The sequence below is a fragment of the Papio anubis genome, chromosome X, assembly GCF_008728515.1.
Source record: "Papio anubis isolate 15944 chromosome X, Panubis1.0, whole genome shotgun sequence".
NCBI classification, from domain to species: domain Eukaryota; kingdom Metazoa; phylum Chordata; class Mammalia; order Primates; family Cercopithecidae; genus Papio; species Papio anubis.
The window spans coordinates 86,382,160-86,398,436 of NC_044996.1; the positions used below are offsets into that span (position 1 = coordinate 86,382,160).

General features: G+C 42.0%; 1 protein-coding gene across 3 annotated transcripts in view; it reads right to left on the reverse strand.

The window, feature by feature from the left end:
* The window catches only part of MSN (moesin), a 74,581-nt gene that overhangs the window by 15,694 nt on the left and 42,610 nt on the right, over positions 1–16,277 (reverse strand). For all 3 annotated transcript variants that reach the window (XM_031660721.1, XM_009197730.4, XM_003917810.3), the window contains one exon: positions 9,318–9,401. In XM_031660721.1, the coding sequence (XP_031516581.1) occupies positions 9,318–9,401 (84 nt within the window). The remainder of the gene's footprint in view (positions 1–9,317; positions 9,402–16,277) is intronic.

Consider the following 16,277-nt stretch of genomic DNA (forward strand, 5'->3'; position numbering starts at 1 on the left):
TAATGCATCTAAAATTACAGAGCCATACAGAACCATGATGTGTCTGACTAAATAAAGCTTGTACCTTTTCTTCTCTAGCATGCTATCTCCTAATGCCAAGTACTCATACGAGCTTAGGACTCCTGAGCTTCTCAAGTAATTGTCTTGTCTCTCTTTTAACCTAAATATCCCATCCAGATAATAAACTTTGATTACTTCTGCATCGAGATATGCTTCCTGGCAAGCATACAGACCCAAGCAACAACCACTTTGGGGAGAAGCTATGTCCCCCTAGTCATCAACCTCCATTGCTTACCAGGTCACCCTTCCCTTTCATAGCTTGGATCAAGTATCAGGAAACCTGAGCAAAATGTTCATGTCTGTCTCCAACTGGCTGTATGATATTAAGATGGCACCTTTCCTCTCTGGGCCTCACCTTCCTTATCCATCCAAATTGGGGAGTATGGCTTCAATGATCTCTTTCTTCTCTTAAGTTCTATCATTGTACTAATTACATTACAAGGTTATTTTGCAGATGGTTAATAAAAACAATCCCATTTCCCAACTACCTCTTGCTGATGTGGATAATTAAAAACATGTTTAGAAAAGATCAATGGGGTTGGGAGGTAATGAGGAAAGTTCAAAAGGCTTCCAGAATTCAATGGCCAGGTGAGTCCCCGACTCTAAGTCAATAGGCAGCTGGAACTGCCAGAAAGTTTCAGATGGAGAAATGTGAATGCTTATGTTGAAATGTAATATTGGCTTTTTGCAGAGGATGAAGGTAGTGGGTGGGCATGAACAGAAAAGAAATTTTTAAAGCACCTCTTATATCATCCTAGATCTAAACAGGGCCCAAGGCCCAATGAACATTTCTAATTATTTTCCACAGGGTTGCAGAAGAATAGTGTGTCCAGATGCAGTTGGTGGGAAGAGGCAAGATCCAAGAAACAATCCAGCTGAGAGAGAGACAAAAAAAAAGAGAGAGGGAGAGAGAGAGAGAGAAGACCCACTAAAGATGCTGAAGAGAAGATGGACCATGAGGGCCAGGATATTAGGTCATGGGGAGAGAACAGACTTGGAACAGAAGTAGTAGAGCAGTGCCATGGTTTGGATGTGGTTTGTCCCCACCAAAACTCATGTTGATGCTTCATTGCCAGTGTGGCAGTGCTGGGAGGTAGAATCATTAAGAGGTAGTATGTAATGAGAGGTGTTTCAGTCATGGGGACCCCTGTTCCTGTGAATTACTTGACCTTTTGTCACATTATGAAGCAGCACAAAGGCCCTCACCAGAGGCTGAGCAGGTGCTGGTGCCATGCTCTTGGACTTTCCAGCCACTACAATTACAAGACAAATAAACCTCTTTTCTTTATAAAGTACCTAGCCCCAGGTATTTTATTATAAGAACATAAAATGGGCCAGGAGTGTTGGCTCATGCCTGTAATATCAGCACTTTGGGAGGCCAAGATGGGCGGATCACAGGGTCAGGAGATTGAGACCATCCTGACTAACACAGTGAAACCCGGTCTCTACTAAAAATACAAAAAATTAGCCGGGCATGGTGGTGCGTGCCTATAGTACCAGCTACTTGGGAGGTTGAAGCAGGAGAATCGCTTGAACCCAGGAGGTAGAGGTTGCTGTGAGCTGAGATTGCACCACTGCACTCCAGTGTGGGTGACAGAATGAGATACCATCAAAAAAAAAAAACAACACATAAAATGGACTCAGACAAGCAGCAACTGATCTTTGCCTGTACTAACGTGTAGTTAGTACAGTTTTGTACTAATTGTACAGGCTCAGAGACTCCACGACTGAAAGGAAGTGAGGTAGGCACAGACTATGCAGCCAGTCCCAGAAATCCCAGGAGTGAGCCCCTTAGCCTCTTTTTGCACCACATTGTCTGTTTCACTATTGGGTGGGAGTAGGGGTGTGATAAGAGAAGGTGGATTGGCCAGGCATGGTGGCTTATGTCTGTAATCCCAGCACTTTGGGAGGCCAAGACAGGTGGATCACCTGAGGTCAGGAGTTCAAGACCAGCCTGACCAACATGGAGAAACCTTGTCCCTACTGAAAAATAGAAAAGTAGCTGGGTGTGGTGGCACATGCCTGTAATCCCAGGTACTTGGGAGGCTGAGATAGGAGAATCGCTTGAACCCAGGAGGTGGAGGTTGCCGTGAGCCGAGATCATGCCATTGCATTCCAGCCTGGGCAACAAGAATGAAACTCTGTCTCAAAAAAAAAGAAAAAAAAAGAGAGAGAGAAGGAGGATCATGGTGACTAAAGTAGTTCTGAGATCCATAGTAACTGAGGAGAAGTTGGACAAAGTAATACCTAAAGCGTTATTAAAAAAAAAAAAGAGAGAGAATTCAGGCTCAGTGGTGGGGGGAGGGGGAGTGATCTCTCTGAGCACTGCCTCTTCCTTTGTGAACATAAAGAAATCAGAAACACAAATTTTCCACTTCCTTAGGCTCTAGGGCTTAAAGAGATGAGTAATATCTCTCAGCCTGCACTGAAGTCCCAAAGTGAGAAATTGAGGACGTGGCGGGAAGGAAATATGGTCTGAAATCAGAATTGAAACTGAAAAAGAACAAAGAACAAAAATGGATGACTCCTGACCCCAGGCTACAAGGAAATCTCTAAGGTCCCTGCGGGTGCTATGAACCATTTTATCAGGCAACTCTAAACCCCTTTTCCAAGCCAAGTTTTTCTTGCTTCCAGCTTTGCTTCCAGTTGAGACCTCCATTCCAGAAGAAAGAGAAACATTATTTTCAAGTGAGAGCTTAGCATATAGCTTCCAGTTCCAGGAATAACCTCTGTGGCTCCAATGACTAGGGTCCTTATCATTTCACTCTGAGAAATGGTTCTATCCCTGAGGAAAAAGAAAATTCTTTATTGGCTCCCTTTGACCCGACAGCCAGCTTATCTGATCTGAGCCAGTATTTCTCAAAGCTCCCATGGAAAAAGTCCTTAAGCAACAGAAAATAATGAATGCATATACCAAGGGACACAGTGGGTGTGGTAGGATGGGGTAGGGGGAGATAATAGGTAGATGGCTGTAAGCCAGCTATAATTTCTTTGAAGCCTCAGGTTTAGTTTTAATTATTTGTGCAAATTTTATATTCTACTCCATAAAGGATGAATTTTAAAAATTATTGCAAGTAAAATTAATGCTCTAGAATACTAAATCACATTCATCTCATAGCTTTGTGTACCTCTTGGAACCTGCCACATACACCTAAAGAAACTAGGACTTCAGTTAAGACACTAGCTTAAGAAACTGGAGGCTGTGTATTCTACTCAGCTCCATGACTGTGGAGAGTTACAGTGTTCAAGCAACAAAAACTGGAAAACTGATGTCCAGTGAAAAGAAAAGATCTGCCTCGGAATAAATCCTCATTAATTATCAGGAGCTTCTGGAAGTAAGAAAAAAAAAAACAAAAACTTTTATCTCCTTTTGTCATGTGGAGGCAACCTACATCTGAGGTCTGTAAAGGGGAGGGGAGATCAGGTCAGCTTAGGAGCCCAGAGATTCTCTTCTTGAATCCCCCATGCATTTATCTGAGTAAACAAACTAGTGATGACATCAGCCACTTCAAAAGCCCAGAGCATGGCCGGGCACAGTGGCTCATGCCTGCAATCCCAGCATTTTGGGAGGCTGAGGCAGGCAGATTGTTTGAGCTCAGGAGTTCGAGACCAGCCTAGGCAACATGGTGAGACCCCATCTCTACTAAAAATACAAAAAGATAGCTGATGTGGGCACCTGTGGTCCCAGCTACTTGGGAGGCTGAAGTGGGAGGATCAGTTGAGACTGTGGGGTGCGAAGGTTGCAGTGAAATCACACCACTGCGCTCCAACCTGGGTGACAGAGCGAGGGAGTAATGCTGGAGCCACAAGAGAAGAACTGTGCGAGAACAATGTGCAAAATTGCATCAATGCCCAAACACCTGAGACCCTCAAGATACCATTACAGATCTGGCAGCATCTACATCAGCCACCCACCTGAAAGCAAATTATTGCACCACTGGAAAGTACCAAGATGGGCTACCACTAGTGCTGTTTCTGTTATTACACGTTGCCTGTGGCCAAGTGGTCACCTGCTCTATAACACAGAATATACTCAGCTGAGGTTCTAAGTTTATTTCTTTTATTGTTTTTTTTTTTGTTTGGAGATAGGGTCTTGCTGTTACCCAAGCTGGAGTGCAGTGGTGCAATCATAGCTCACTGTAACCTTGAACTCGTGGACTCAAGTGATTCTCCAGCCTCAACCACCCAAGTAGCTAGGACTACAGGCATACACCACCATGCCCAGCTAATTTTTAAGTTTTTGTAGAGATGGGGTCTTGCTATGTTGCCCAGGCTGGTCTGAAACTCCTAGCCTCAAGTGATCCTCTCACCTTGGACTCCCAAAGCACTAGGAATACAGGCATGAGCCACCATGCCCAACCTAGCTAGGGTTCTAAGTTTTGGAAGCAGGTAAAGTGGAAGAAGGTTCCAGAGGACAGTTGACCAAAAGCATAAGAAAAACTGGAAATGCTATGTGCCCTGGTTTAAGCCCCAGCTATACCACTTCCTAGCTATATGACCTTAAACAGATAATTTCACCTCTGTAAGCCTCAGTTCCTCATCTGTAAGATGGAGATCCTCCTACTACAATAATAGATGTTAGTTATTTTATAAAATGAAAGATAAAAAGGTTTATTGTCCTTATTGCAGAGTATTCAAGTACTAAGTACTTTACTGAGCCAGAAGAACTTCCTGATTTCCTAGCTCCCTCATCTGAACTCTCAGAGCAAAGCCACCTACTTTAGTCCTTAATAAGAACCACCAATATTAGAATGCTTGGTATGCGCCGGGCATTTTACTTATTTGAGGATTAAATCACAAAATCTCTGAGATTAGAGTGATTATCATTTTACTAAGGAAAGTTAAGTACTGAGAGGCTAAATGAGCCATCCAAGGTCACACAGCGAAGTAACAGGACAGAATTCGAACTCAGGGCTGGTTCTAAATCCTATGCTTTATATACCACCTCATGAACCTGAGCCTCAAGGGTGTTTATTTCATTCTTTGTGGGTAGAGAGTTGCATGTTCCTTTCTATGCCTTTATAGGTAAGGAACTCAAAGTTCCTGAAGAACAGAGATGGTGTTTGACAGTGTAGACCTTCAGTCAATATTGAATGAATCAGTAAATAGATGAATGAATCGATGCTGTGAGATTTCACCTCTGTCTTTGAGCACTGCCCTTTAGTGGCACCTAGGTAATCCAAGATCAAAAGCTTTAGAAGTTGAAGCAAGTGACAGAATCACTATAGCAAAACATGTTCTCTCTCCCCTCTAGCTGTAAGCACACTCACAAGAAGAGAGGTAAATGAGAGAAACTATGAGCCCTACTTCCCTTTCCCACCAGGCCCTAGACCTCCTTAAGCTATGGCATCCCATTGTTGCCTATTATTTATTGCTAGTGCCAAGGAGTACTTCCTCTTTGGTTGGCTTCCTCTCTGGTCATCGGTCAGATGACTGCTGCATTCCAGGATGGCCGTAGAGCTTTTGCCAATTCCTGCCAAGGAGTCTAGCTCCTTCCTCCCAGGCCCAGGCTCCACCAGGAGGGCCTCCTTGAATGATGGGTCCCAAAGGTCAGAGAGAACGGACTTCCTCCGTTATGCCTCATCAAGTTAGAGAGAGAAGAGCTCACATCCTCCAACTGCCTATGAACACATACCTCTACTGATTCCTGACCTGACCTGCCTTGGCCTCAAGAGGGCCAAATGCTCAATTCCTTGAGTTCAAATCTTTTTCCCTGTATTTTTTCACCTGTGGGGTTCACCTCTGTCCCTCTGACTTACAGAATGTGACTGCCCCTCTCCTTCTTATGGCAGTCCTTCAGAGGTCTGAATACAGAAAGCATATATTCCTTGAGTCTTCTCTAAGTTAAATACTCTCAATCACCCCAAACAGAGTAGTGCAGTGCAGGAAAAGTATAGTTTTGTGATCAGAGTTGTATTCAAAATTCATATCACAACTTACTAACTACATGACCTAGGGTATGTTCTTTCACCTCGCAGAGGCAGGATCATTGTGAGGATTAAAGCGCCTAGCCAGGGATAGTCCATAGTATGTGTTGAATAAATACTTCTCAAGATAACAATGATGGGAAGTCATGGACTTCTTGGTTTCCAAGTCTCTCAAAGGCTTTGTTTTGGAAGCAGTAGCATTCAGAACTAGCATACCGATCTGGCCAGGGTTCCCTACTACCTGGGCTTCCCTCAAATCCACACCCACAGCACACAAACCAAACCAACACTAACAAAAACTACCAGGCACTGAGGTTTTTTGAAGTTAATAAACCTCTTTGTTCAAGAATTTTTCTGCCCCCCACAGGCTCCAAATCATGCCTTCCTCACCCTCCACAGCCATCCCCCTGCAATGCACATACACAAAGCCCCCAGTGTTGAGGGTAGGGGATGGCATCATCTGGTTTGGGAGGGGGAATTAGAATCAGGGCTCTTGGAAGGAGTATAGGTAAATGTCAAAGGAGCCTCTGGCTCCCAGCTGGTCTGTAAAATCTGCACTGACTAACCTCCTCCCTCTCTAATAGCTGCTACCCAGAATGATAGCAAAACATCTATCTAAAACAAAGGGCCCAAAAGCATATGTATTCTATGGACACCTCCTCCCTTTTGTCTTAGAGATAGTAAGAAGCCTGTCAAGGAAGAGATGATCCCTTGCCAGCTAGCCCTACCTCCTCACATATACCAGCAGCTGATCATACTCAGGTGACGCATTTCCCTCCTTTTTACAGAAAAGGATTGTCTGAAATCCCAATACTAGGAACAGAAATGGGAGAGAAAGGGAGATGGAATGCACAAATAAATGCCAGATAAATTTTTTGAGAGATAACCAGATTTGAGAAACAAGTTAGGCATTGTACAGATGAGAAACTGAGGCCCAAAGAAGGGAAATGTTTGTATCACAGGGAGTTAGTGACAGGGCCAGCCCTAGAGCCCAAGATTCATGGCTGTCTATCCAGGCCCTTTTGACTTCACTAGGCTGTCCCTTTAAAAGTTCTCCAATATAACCTCCTTGCGAAGGGAGAATGAAAAGCACAATTATAATTCGAATGCATTTAGTCATTCCAGACTAGCACCGTAATCACTTGTGAGCTATGTGAATGTAAGCACGTTACTTGAATTGTAGTAAACTTATATTTAAATATTCCTCAGACTAATTTGTATTTTCACAAATTAAGTATCAATGATTACACTTTGCCATTCAAAGTAAAACAAACACAAAACAAACTCCAGAGAAGTAAATTCCACCTAAATCTAAAGTTAGATATTTTGAGGATCATTAAGCCCATCTCCCAACTTTCCCAATTCTAGATTATTTTTCTTCACTTTTTTTTTTTTTTTTTGAGACAGAGTCTTGCTCTGTCACCTAGGCTGGAGTACAGTGGCATGATCATAGCTCACTGTAACCTTGAACTCCTGGGCTTGAGCAACCCTCCCGGCACAATCTCCTGAGTAGCTGGGACTATAGGTGTGCACCACCATGCCAGGCTAATTTTTAAATTTTTTGTAGAGACAGGGTCTCACTATGTTACCCAGGCTGGTCTCGAACCCCTGGGCTCAAGCAATTCTCCCATCTCAGTGTTAGGATTACAGACATGAGCCACCACATCACGTCAACTCCAGCTCAATTAATAATACAAGAAGCACAATGGTATTGGAAAGGGAACCATCATTTATTACTTCTCTACTATATGCTGGATGCTTTCTTCCAGCTAACACTTTCTTTCCTATTTGTGTTTTCTTATCTTTCTCACCGATTTCTAATTTATCTTTTTGGATTAGATATCCTTATATGCCACTATAATCAGTTTTTTGAGTAACAGGTAAGATACAAAACATAATATACTCACAAAAATCCTGTGAGGTAAGTATTAGATTTTTTTTTTTTTGGTGGGCAGTGGTTGGGGGGATGAGGATACCAACCCAGAGAGTTCAATAATTTTCCCAGGGTCTAACTAGGAAAATGAGGATTTTGCATCCTTATCTGCAAAATGTGCCAGTACTAATTCATGCACTCACAGAGCTTTGTTATAGTCAAATGCTTATCATAATACTTAGCATACACTGAGTCCTGGATAAATGTTAACTCTCATCTGTATTAGCCACAGAAAATAATTTTCCCACTCTATGTAATAAGAACTCAGAAGGCGTACATAAGCTGTTCTCAAATTTCTAGCCCTCTCCTACCCCTGTCTCCATTCTACTCTTGTCTTTTCTCTCACCAGTCAGGAGTATTCACAGGAATAGAATTAGCTTATTTGAACACAACCTCCTTCTTTCTTTCTTCCTCTCCCCAACCCTGGGGAAGTTCTCATATGGTAGAAGGATACAGAGAGCAAGGAAGAAAGGGAAGCAAGAGGGCCTGGAGAATCCATCAGGGTGATATGCAGCCTAACATCCCAGACAATAACTCAGACCTCTACCTCATTGGAGGCTGGTGGAGAAATGGGATAATGGCCTGTCTGGTGAGGTCCCAGCCTCTGGAAATGGGAGCCTCATTTTTGCTCCTAGAAGCCTGGCCACAGATGGCACATTCCCTTGAATGCAAAAAATGTCTGTAGCTCCCATCTGTTTATTATAGTATACAGTACATCCTTTCTGACAATAATGATTCACAACAAAGGGACATCCCTTGGGTTGGAGATGGGAATGACCACTTCACTATGGCGAGTAAGCAATTATCTTCATGGCATGCCTGCAGGAGATGAAGCAGCCTCCTACTGCATCTATCACCTCCCATGTTGTCCTAAGTCCCAACATTCTTTTGAGAGAAATGTATATAGAGCTTACTACTTCGAGGAGAGTAAGTTAGTTTCCTTCTACTAGGAAGTAAAAACATGAGACAGAGGCAGTGTGGTGCAGTGGCAAGAATATGGGGTGCAAATCCCAGTCAAATATCATTTGGGTGCAATTAATTTATTTAACTTCTGAGCCTCATCATTAAAATGGAGAAGACATCACTTACATGTTTCAGAGTTGAAAGGAAGGCTCCATATGCTAAGATTTTTAAAGCATCTAGCATAGAATATACACCCTTTTCTTTTCTCCCTTATTCAGGACCAAAGATAAAATTAATCAGGACCATAGGGTACAGGTTGCCAAAGTTAAACTTTGCCTCCTTTTATATTAAGGCTGGAATCAGCCTTCATTTTGACCTATCTTGGAGTGAACAGGAAGAGAGATTCTTTGACAAGAGGCAAAAGGCATGGATTGTTGGCATTGTGGTGGAAGCTATTGGGAGAAGGAGAGGAGGCTAAGGAATCTCCACCTTACCTGGTCAAATAGCTGCTTCCCAGTGGTGTTGGGCTGGATGGCAAACTCCAGCTCTGCATCCATGGTGGTCACACGCACACTGATCTAGGATGAGATCAAAGGAAGCAGGTTAGTCATCTGGCTCTGTGTTCAACAGAGCCTGAGACAAGTGTCTTTGCTCAACCACAAAGGAGAGAGCTAGGATGCTAAGAGCCTGAGCAACTTGGATATTGACAGGGATGAAGGGAGAATATTGACCCGAACACAACCCCTGCTCCCAAGCAGCTTACTGAAGACAAACAACACAGTCACAGAGCAATACTTACCAAAGAACAGACAAGAATGTAGGCTGGGTGCAGTGCCTCATGCCTGTAATCCCAGCACTTTGGGAGGCTGAGGTGGGTAGATTGCTTGAGGCCAGGAGTTTGAGATCAGCCTGGGCAACATGGCAAAACCCCATCTCTACTAAAAATACAAAAATTAGCCAGGCATGGTGGTGCACACCTGTAGTTAAAGCTACTTGGGAGGCTGGGGTATGAGAATTGCTGGAACCCAGGAGGTAGAAGTTGCAGTGAGCTGAGATCACACCACTGCACTCCAACCTGGGCAACAGAGTGAGACTTTCTCTAAAAAAAAATTTTATAAAAGAATGCAAATCATCCTACAACTAAGAGCAGGCAAATGATAACTGTACTTCTTCCAGGAAGGCCTTTCCATCTATACTAGCCAGCTTCAGCTCACAGGGTTCTCTTCTCACCTCTGATCTACCTGGATTATCTACAGCACTGGTAAACAATTGCAGAGGCAAATTAATAGCAGGATAAGGAGAACTGGGTTCCACATGATAATCTAAAGGGCAGAAAAAGCTTTCAGTAATATCCAACACCCCTTCGTGTTAAAAGTTCTCAATAAACTAGGTATTGAAGGAGCATACCTCCTTATTATCAAAATAATAAGAGCCATCTGACAAACCCACAACCAACATCATACTGAATGGGCCAAAGCTGGAAGCATTCCTTTTTAAAACCGACACAAGACAAGAATGCCCTCTCTCACCCACTCATATTCAACATAGTATTAGAAGTCCTGGCCAGAACAATCAGACCAGAGAAATAAATAGAGGGCATCCAAGCAAGAGGAGAGGAAGTCAAACTATCCTTGTTTGCAGATGGCATGATCCTATATCTAGAAACTCCAATAGTCTCAGCCAAAAAGCTCCTTAATCTGATAAACAACTTCGGCAAAGTCTCAGTATACAAAAATCAACATACAAAAGTCACTAGCATTCATATACACCAACAACAGTCAAGCCAAGAGCCAAATCAGGAAGGCAATCCCATTCAGAACTGCCACAAAGGAATAAATGCCTAGGAATACAGCTAACTAGGGAAGTGAAAGATCTCTACAAGGAGAACTACAAACCACTGCTCAAAGAAATCAGAGATGACACAAACAAATGGAGACACAGTCCATGCTCATGAATAGGAAGAATCAATATCATTAAAATGGTGATACTGCCCAAAGCAATTTATAGAATAGTCTCAATGCTATTCCTATCAAACTACCAATGACATTCTTCACAGAACAAGGAAAAACTGTTTTAAAATTCATATGGAAACAAAAAAAAGCAGCTTGAATAACCATGGCAAAAAGAACAAAGCTGGAGGCATCATGCTACCCAACTTCAAATGATACTAGAGGGCTACAGTAACCAAAACAACATTGTCCTGGTACAAAAACAGACAGAGACCAATGGAGTAGAATAGCCCAGAAATAAGGCCACGCACCTACAACCATCTGATATTTGACGAAGTCCACAAAAACAAGCAATGGAAAAAGGACTCCCAATTCAATAAACGGTGCTGGGATAACTGGTTAGCTACATGCAGAAGATTGAAACTGGACCCCATCCTTATGCCATATTTAAAAATCAACTCTAGATGTATTAAAGACTTAAATGTAAAAGTAATGTAAAACTCAAACATTAAAAAAATCCTGAAAGAAAACCTAGGCAATACCGTTCTGGACATAGGAATGGATAAAGATTTCATAACGAAGATGCCAAAAGCAATTGAAGCAAAAGCAAAAATTGACAAATGGGATCTAACTAAACTAAAGAGCTTCTGCACAGCAAAAGAAACCATCAGCAGAGTAAATAGGCAACTTATGGAACCAGATAAAATATTTGCAAACTATGCAACTTACAAAGGTCTAATATCCAGCATCTATAGGGAACTTCAACAAATTTACAAGAAAAAAAACAAACACCCCATTAAAGTGTGGGCAAAGGATATGAAGAGATACTTTTCAAAAGAAGACATACATGTGGCCAAGCAGCATATATAACAAACTAACATCATTAGAGAAATGCAAATCAAAACCACAATGAGATACCATCTCACACAAGTCAGAATGGCTATTATTAAATAATAATAATAAAAAAAAAAACAGGTGCTGGTGAGATTGCAAAGAAAAGGGAACCCTTATACACTGTTGGTGGGAGTGTAAATTAGTTCAACCATGGTAGAAAACAGTGTGGCAATTTCTCAAAGACCTGAAAACAAAACTACCATTCAACCCAGCAATCTCATTGCTGGGTATATACCCAAAGGAATATAAATCATTCTATCATAAAGATGCATGCACGCACATGTGCATTGAAGCACTATTCACAATAGCAATGACATGGAATCAACCTAAATGCCAATCAATGGTAGACTGGATAAAGGAAATGTATGATACTATGCAGCCATAAAAAACAACAAGATCATGTCCTTTGCAGGAACATGAATAGAGTAGAAGTCATTATCCTTAGCAAACTAATGCAGGAACAGAAAATCAAATGCCAGGCTGGGCATGGTGGCTCACACCTGTAATCCCAGCACTTTAGGAGGCCAAGGTGGACACATCCCTTGAGGCCAGGAGTTCTAGACCAACCTGGACAATATAGCAAAACCCCACCTCTACTAAAAATACAAAAATTAGCCAGGCAAGGTGGTACACACCTGTAATCCCAGCTACTTTGGTGGTTAAGGCATGAGAATCGCTTTAACCCGAGAGGCAGAGGTTGCAGAATACCACATGTTCTCACTTATAAGTGGGAGTTAAATGATGAGAACACATGGACACACAGAAGGTGGAGGGTGGGAGAAGGGAGATGATCAGGAAAAAATATTAATAACTAATGGGTACTAGGCTTAATACCTGGGTGATAAAATGATCTGTACAATGAATCCCCATGACACGAGTTTACCTATATGACAAACCTGCACATGTACCCTTGAACTTAAAATAAAAATTAAAAACAAAGAAGAACACTGGATTCCAAGCCTAGCATGTAACTGGTCAAATCTACAACCGTAGATAACTCCTGTCCTTTTTTTGGGCCTTAGTTTCCCTCACCTGTGCAAAGGCAGGAATGAGATGAAGGGCAGCCAATTAAACAAGATAAATGGTCCAAAGACCATTTCAGTGCTGATGTCTGTGGTTCTATATACTGCCTTGCATTGTTAATGCTTCCTATATTTATGTCTCATTGGCTTTCTTAGGCTCAAGAGGGGAAGGGGGCCTCAGTAGGGGTGGGTATGGGCAGCATAGAGGTGCTACCAAAGCCAAGTCAGTAGGGAGACAAAGGTCCAGAAACAGGCCCAGACCAAAATAAGAGACAGCCACACACATATGACTTCACGGTCACTAGAAAAAATATTCACCACCTTTACAAATAGATCCCCAAACCTAGGTCAATGATAGCTGAAATTTCATAATTAGAGATTTATTCCTTTGGCTGAAAACTCAGTAGTAATGGTAGCAGTAGTAATAGTAACAGGCAGCAGCTTTCCTGTATCAAGACTTGCTACTCACCAGGCACTTCATATGTACTACCCCATTTAATATCAATAATCACCCTGTGAAGTAGAGCATTATCTCCACATTGGAGATAAAGAAATAGGTATTTGTCTAAAGTCACATTGCTATTAAGCAGGGGAGACAGGGTTTGAATCCAGGTCTAAATCCAAACCTCACAATGTAAACCAATATACTAAATTCCTCTTACAGAGTGCAAAAGTCTACCATTAAAAGAAATAAAAGATTGATTTTTAGTTGTTAGACATTTTGCTTAAATAATGTATATAGTACAGCCACAAGATGGCTTGTTATATGGTCATATAAAACCTTTATGAAGACAATTTCATGCTTAGGGAAGACACTTTAGTAATATTGAATGAGGAAGTGTAAACAGTATTTCATAGAGTCCATGAGCTCAACTTTGTAAAATGTATACATAGAGGGATGATTGGAATCTTGTCCAAGTAATAGTCAGGCTTGGTTTTGGGGTGGTGATCTTATGGATGCTTTCTCCCTTCTTTAAACTAAAAAAAAAAAAAAAAAAAAATTCTACATTTTCTAAGGTGGTCACATACTACTAATAGTATTGAGGGAAAGTACTAGATATAGTATTGCCAAAGATGCAAATTTCCATGGAGTGAGTAAGACATTAAGCCTTACCAGTCTTTGAACCCCTAGGACTTTCCTGGACACACGGGTCAGGAGCAGGGAAGAGGGGGCCAGGCAGCCATTTTGCCAGATAAACAATTACTATGAGGATCAGGCCCAGAAAACAACTTTGTAAATAAATCTCACTAGGGAGCCAAGGAGGAAATCTATTTTAGGATTGACAATGGGACAGGAAAGGCCCTGAAGGCAGGAACAAGTAAGGCAAGTACCCCAGTGGGAGTAAGGCAAGGTTAGCCACTTTGATTTGGTACTACCCTAGGCTTCCTGCCAAGTCAGTGACCCCTATAGAATGGGCCCTCATAAAGTAGGATGGGGCCATTGGACTGGAATTTGAAGGGCACCATGCTATATCCAGCCGCAAATCACCCTTGAGCCGGGTCAGAGGTGACCTCAAAACACCAATGACTGAAGGGACAGGAGAGAACAGAAAGGGGGCAGTGGGCTTTTAGAACAATAGGCTTCTTTCTCACCTCAAAGTTTACATCTTACTTAGAATTACCTTTCCAGTACTCAAGATTCAATGGGTACTCACACAAGATGTTGGCTAAATGAATGGGTACCAAACAAGGGGATATTGGAGATAGATACAGCATAATATACACACACAGAGATGGGGATATTTGACATCTTGACTTTTTTGTGCCATGAATCATTCTTGCCTGTCTAGTGAAGCCTATGGACCCCTTCTCAGAATATTTGTAAATGCATGAAATAAAGTAGACACAATAAAACAAAATTATATTGAAACAGTTGAAATGTAAATCAAAATCTAATAATATGTGCTTATTACCACATTAAGTAATTACCTAGCACTAGGTCTTATTAGTTAGTTATTGCCACTGTAATTTCAAACATGTATTGAGCACAAATAGTATTTTGACAAATATACAATAACTAATTGTGATATAAAAATATGTTCATTAGGGGCCAGGTGTGGTGTCTCACGCCTGTAACCCCAGGACTTTGGGAGGCCAAGACAGGTGAATTACTTGAGGTCAGGAGTTCGAAACCAGCGTGGCCAACATGGTGAAACCCCATCTCTACTAAAAATACAAAAATTAGGCCAGGCACGGTGGCTCACGCCTATAATCCCAGCACTTTGGGAGGCCGAGGCAGGTGGATCACCTGATGTCTGGAGTTCAAGACCAGCTGACAAACATGGTGAAACCCCACCTCTACTAAAAATACAAAAAATTAGCTGGGCATAGTAGGACATGACTATAATCCCACCTACTTGGGAGGCTGAGGTAGGAGAATCGCTTGAACCTGGGAGGCAGAGGTTGCAGTGAGCTGAGATCATGCCATTGCACTCCAGCCTGGGCAAAAAGAGCAAAACTCCACCTCAAAATAAAAATAATAATACAAAAATTAGCCGGGCATGGTGGTGCATGCCTGCAGTCCCAGCTACTCCAGAAGCTGAGGCAGAAAAATCGCTTGAACCCAGGAGGCAGAGGCTGCAGTGAGCCGAGATCACATCAATGCACTCCAGCCTCAGTGACAGAGCAAGACTTCATCTAAAAAAAAAAAAGAAGTATATTAGATAGTTTCTATATAAACTTCTATTATTAAGCAAACTAAAAAAAAAAAAAAATGGTAGAATCCAGGAAAACACTCCACAACCTAAGAGTTGGTAACAAGGTCATGGGTACTGCCATTACTGCTGCCTTTATTTTATTTTTATTTTTATTTTTATTTTTATTTGCCTACATTCATAATTGAACAAATGGCTAAATTACAAAGGAGAGGTTGGTAAAAAAACAAATAAGTTATTTTCCTCCATCCAAGTTCATATATCCTTCCCACTTCAAATTCTATCCATGGACCCCATAGAGGTCTGAAGACTCCAGGTTAAGGAGCTTCCTATAAATTCATTTCAATTCACCCAATATTAATGGAACACAATGTTTAAGGAACTATGGTTGGAACAGAGCAGTAGAACCAGTCCCTGATCTCAAGGCACTTACTGAAAAACACAAAAACTAAAATGTACAAGGGAGACCCTGAGAAGTGCCATAACAGAAGAACAGAGGAAACCTTTCATGGAAATTAGGAACCACAGTTCAAAGTGGTGTTTGCACTGATTCCAAAGAATAAGTTGGATTGTGGAAAAGAAAGACTGTGTGGGTAGGGACAAGAGCACTCAAATGTCCCAGATAGAGAAAACAACATGTATGATGGCCCAGAGGAAGGCAAGGATGCAGATGGCCCCTTTAGAAGTCAGTATGTACACCTACTCCAGGGTGAATGAGGCCTGCAAAGTGAAGAGAGGGCAGAGTCTAGGAAGGTAGGTAGAGGGCATTGAAGGCTATGCTAGAAGGCTGGGCCTTAATCCTGTTGGCAGTGGCCAGCCAGTCTAGAAGTTCCAGGCAGAGTGGGGCACAATCAGAGCTGGGCTTTTTGGAAGAAAACACCCAGGAAGGAAATTAAGGAAAGGGGAAGGGGTGGGATTCCAGGGACATATTCCAA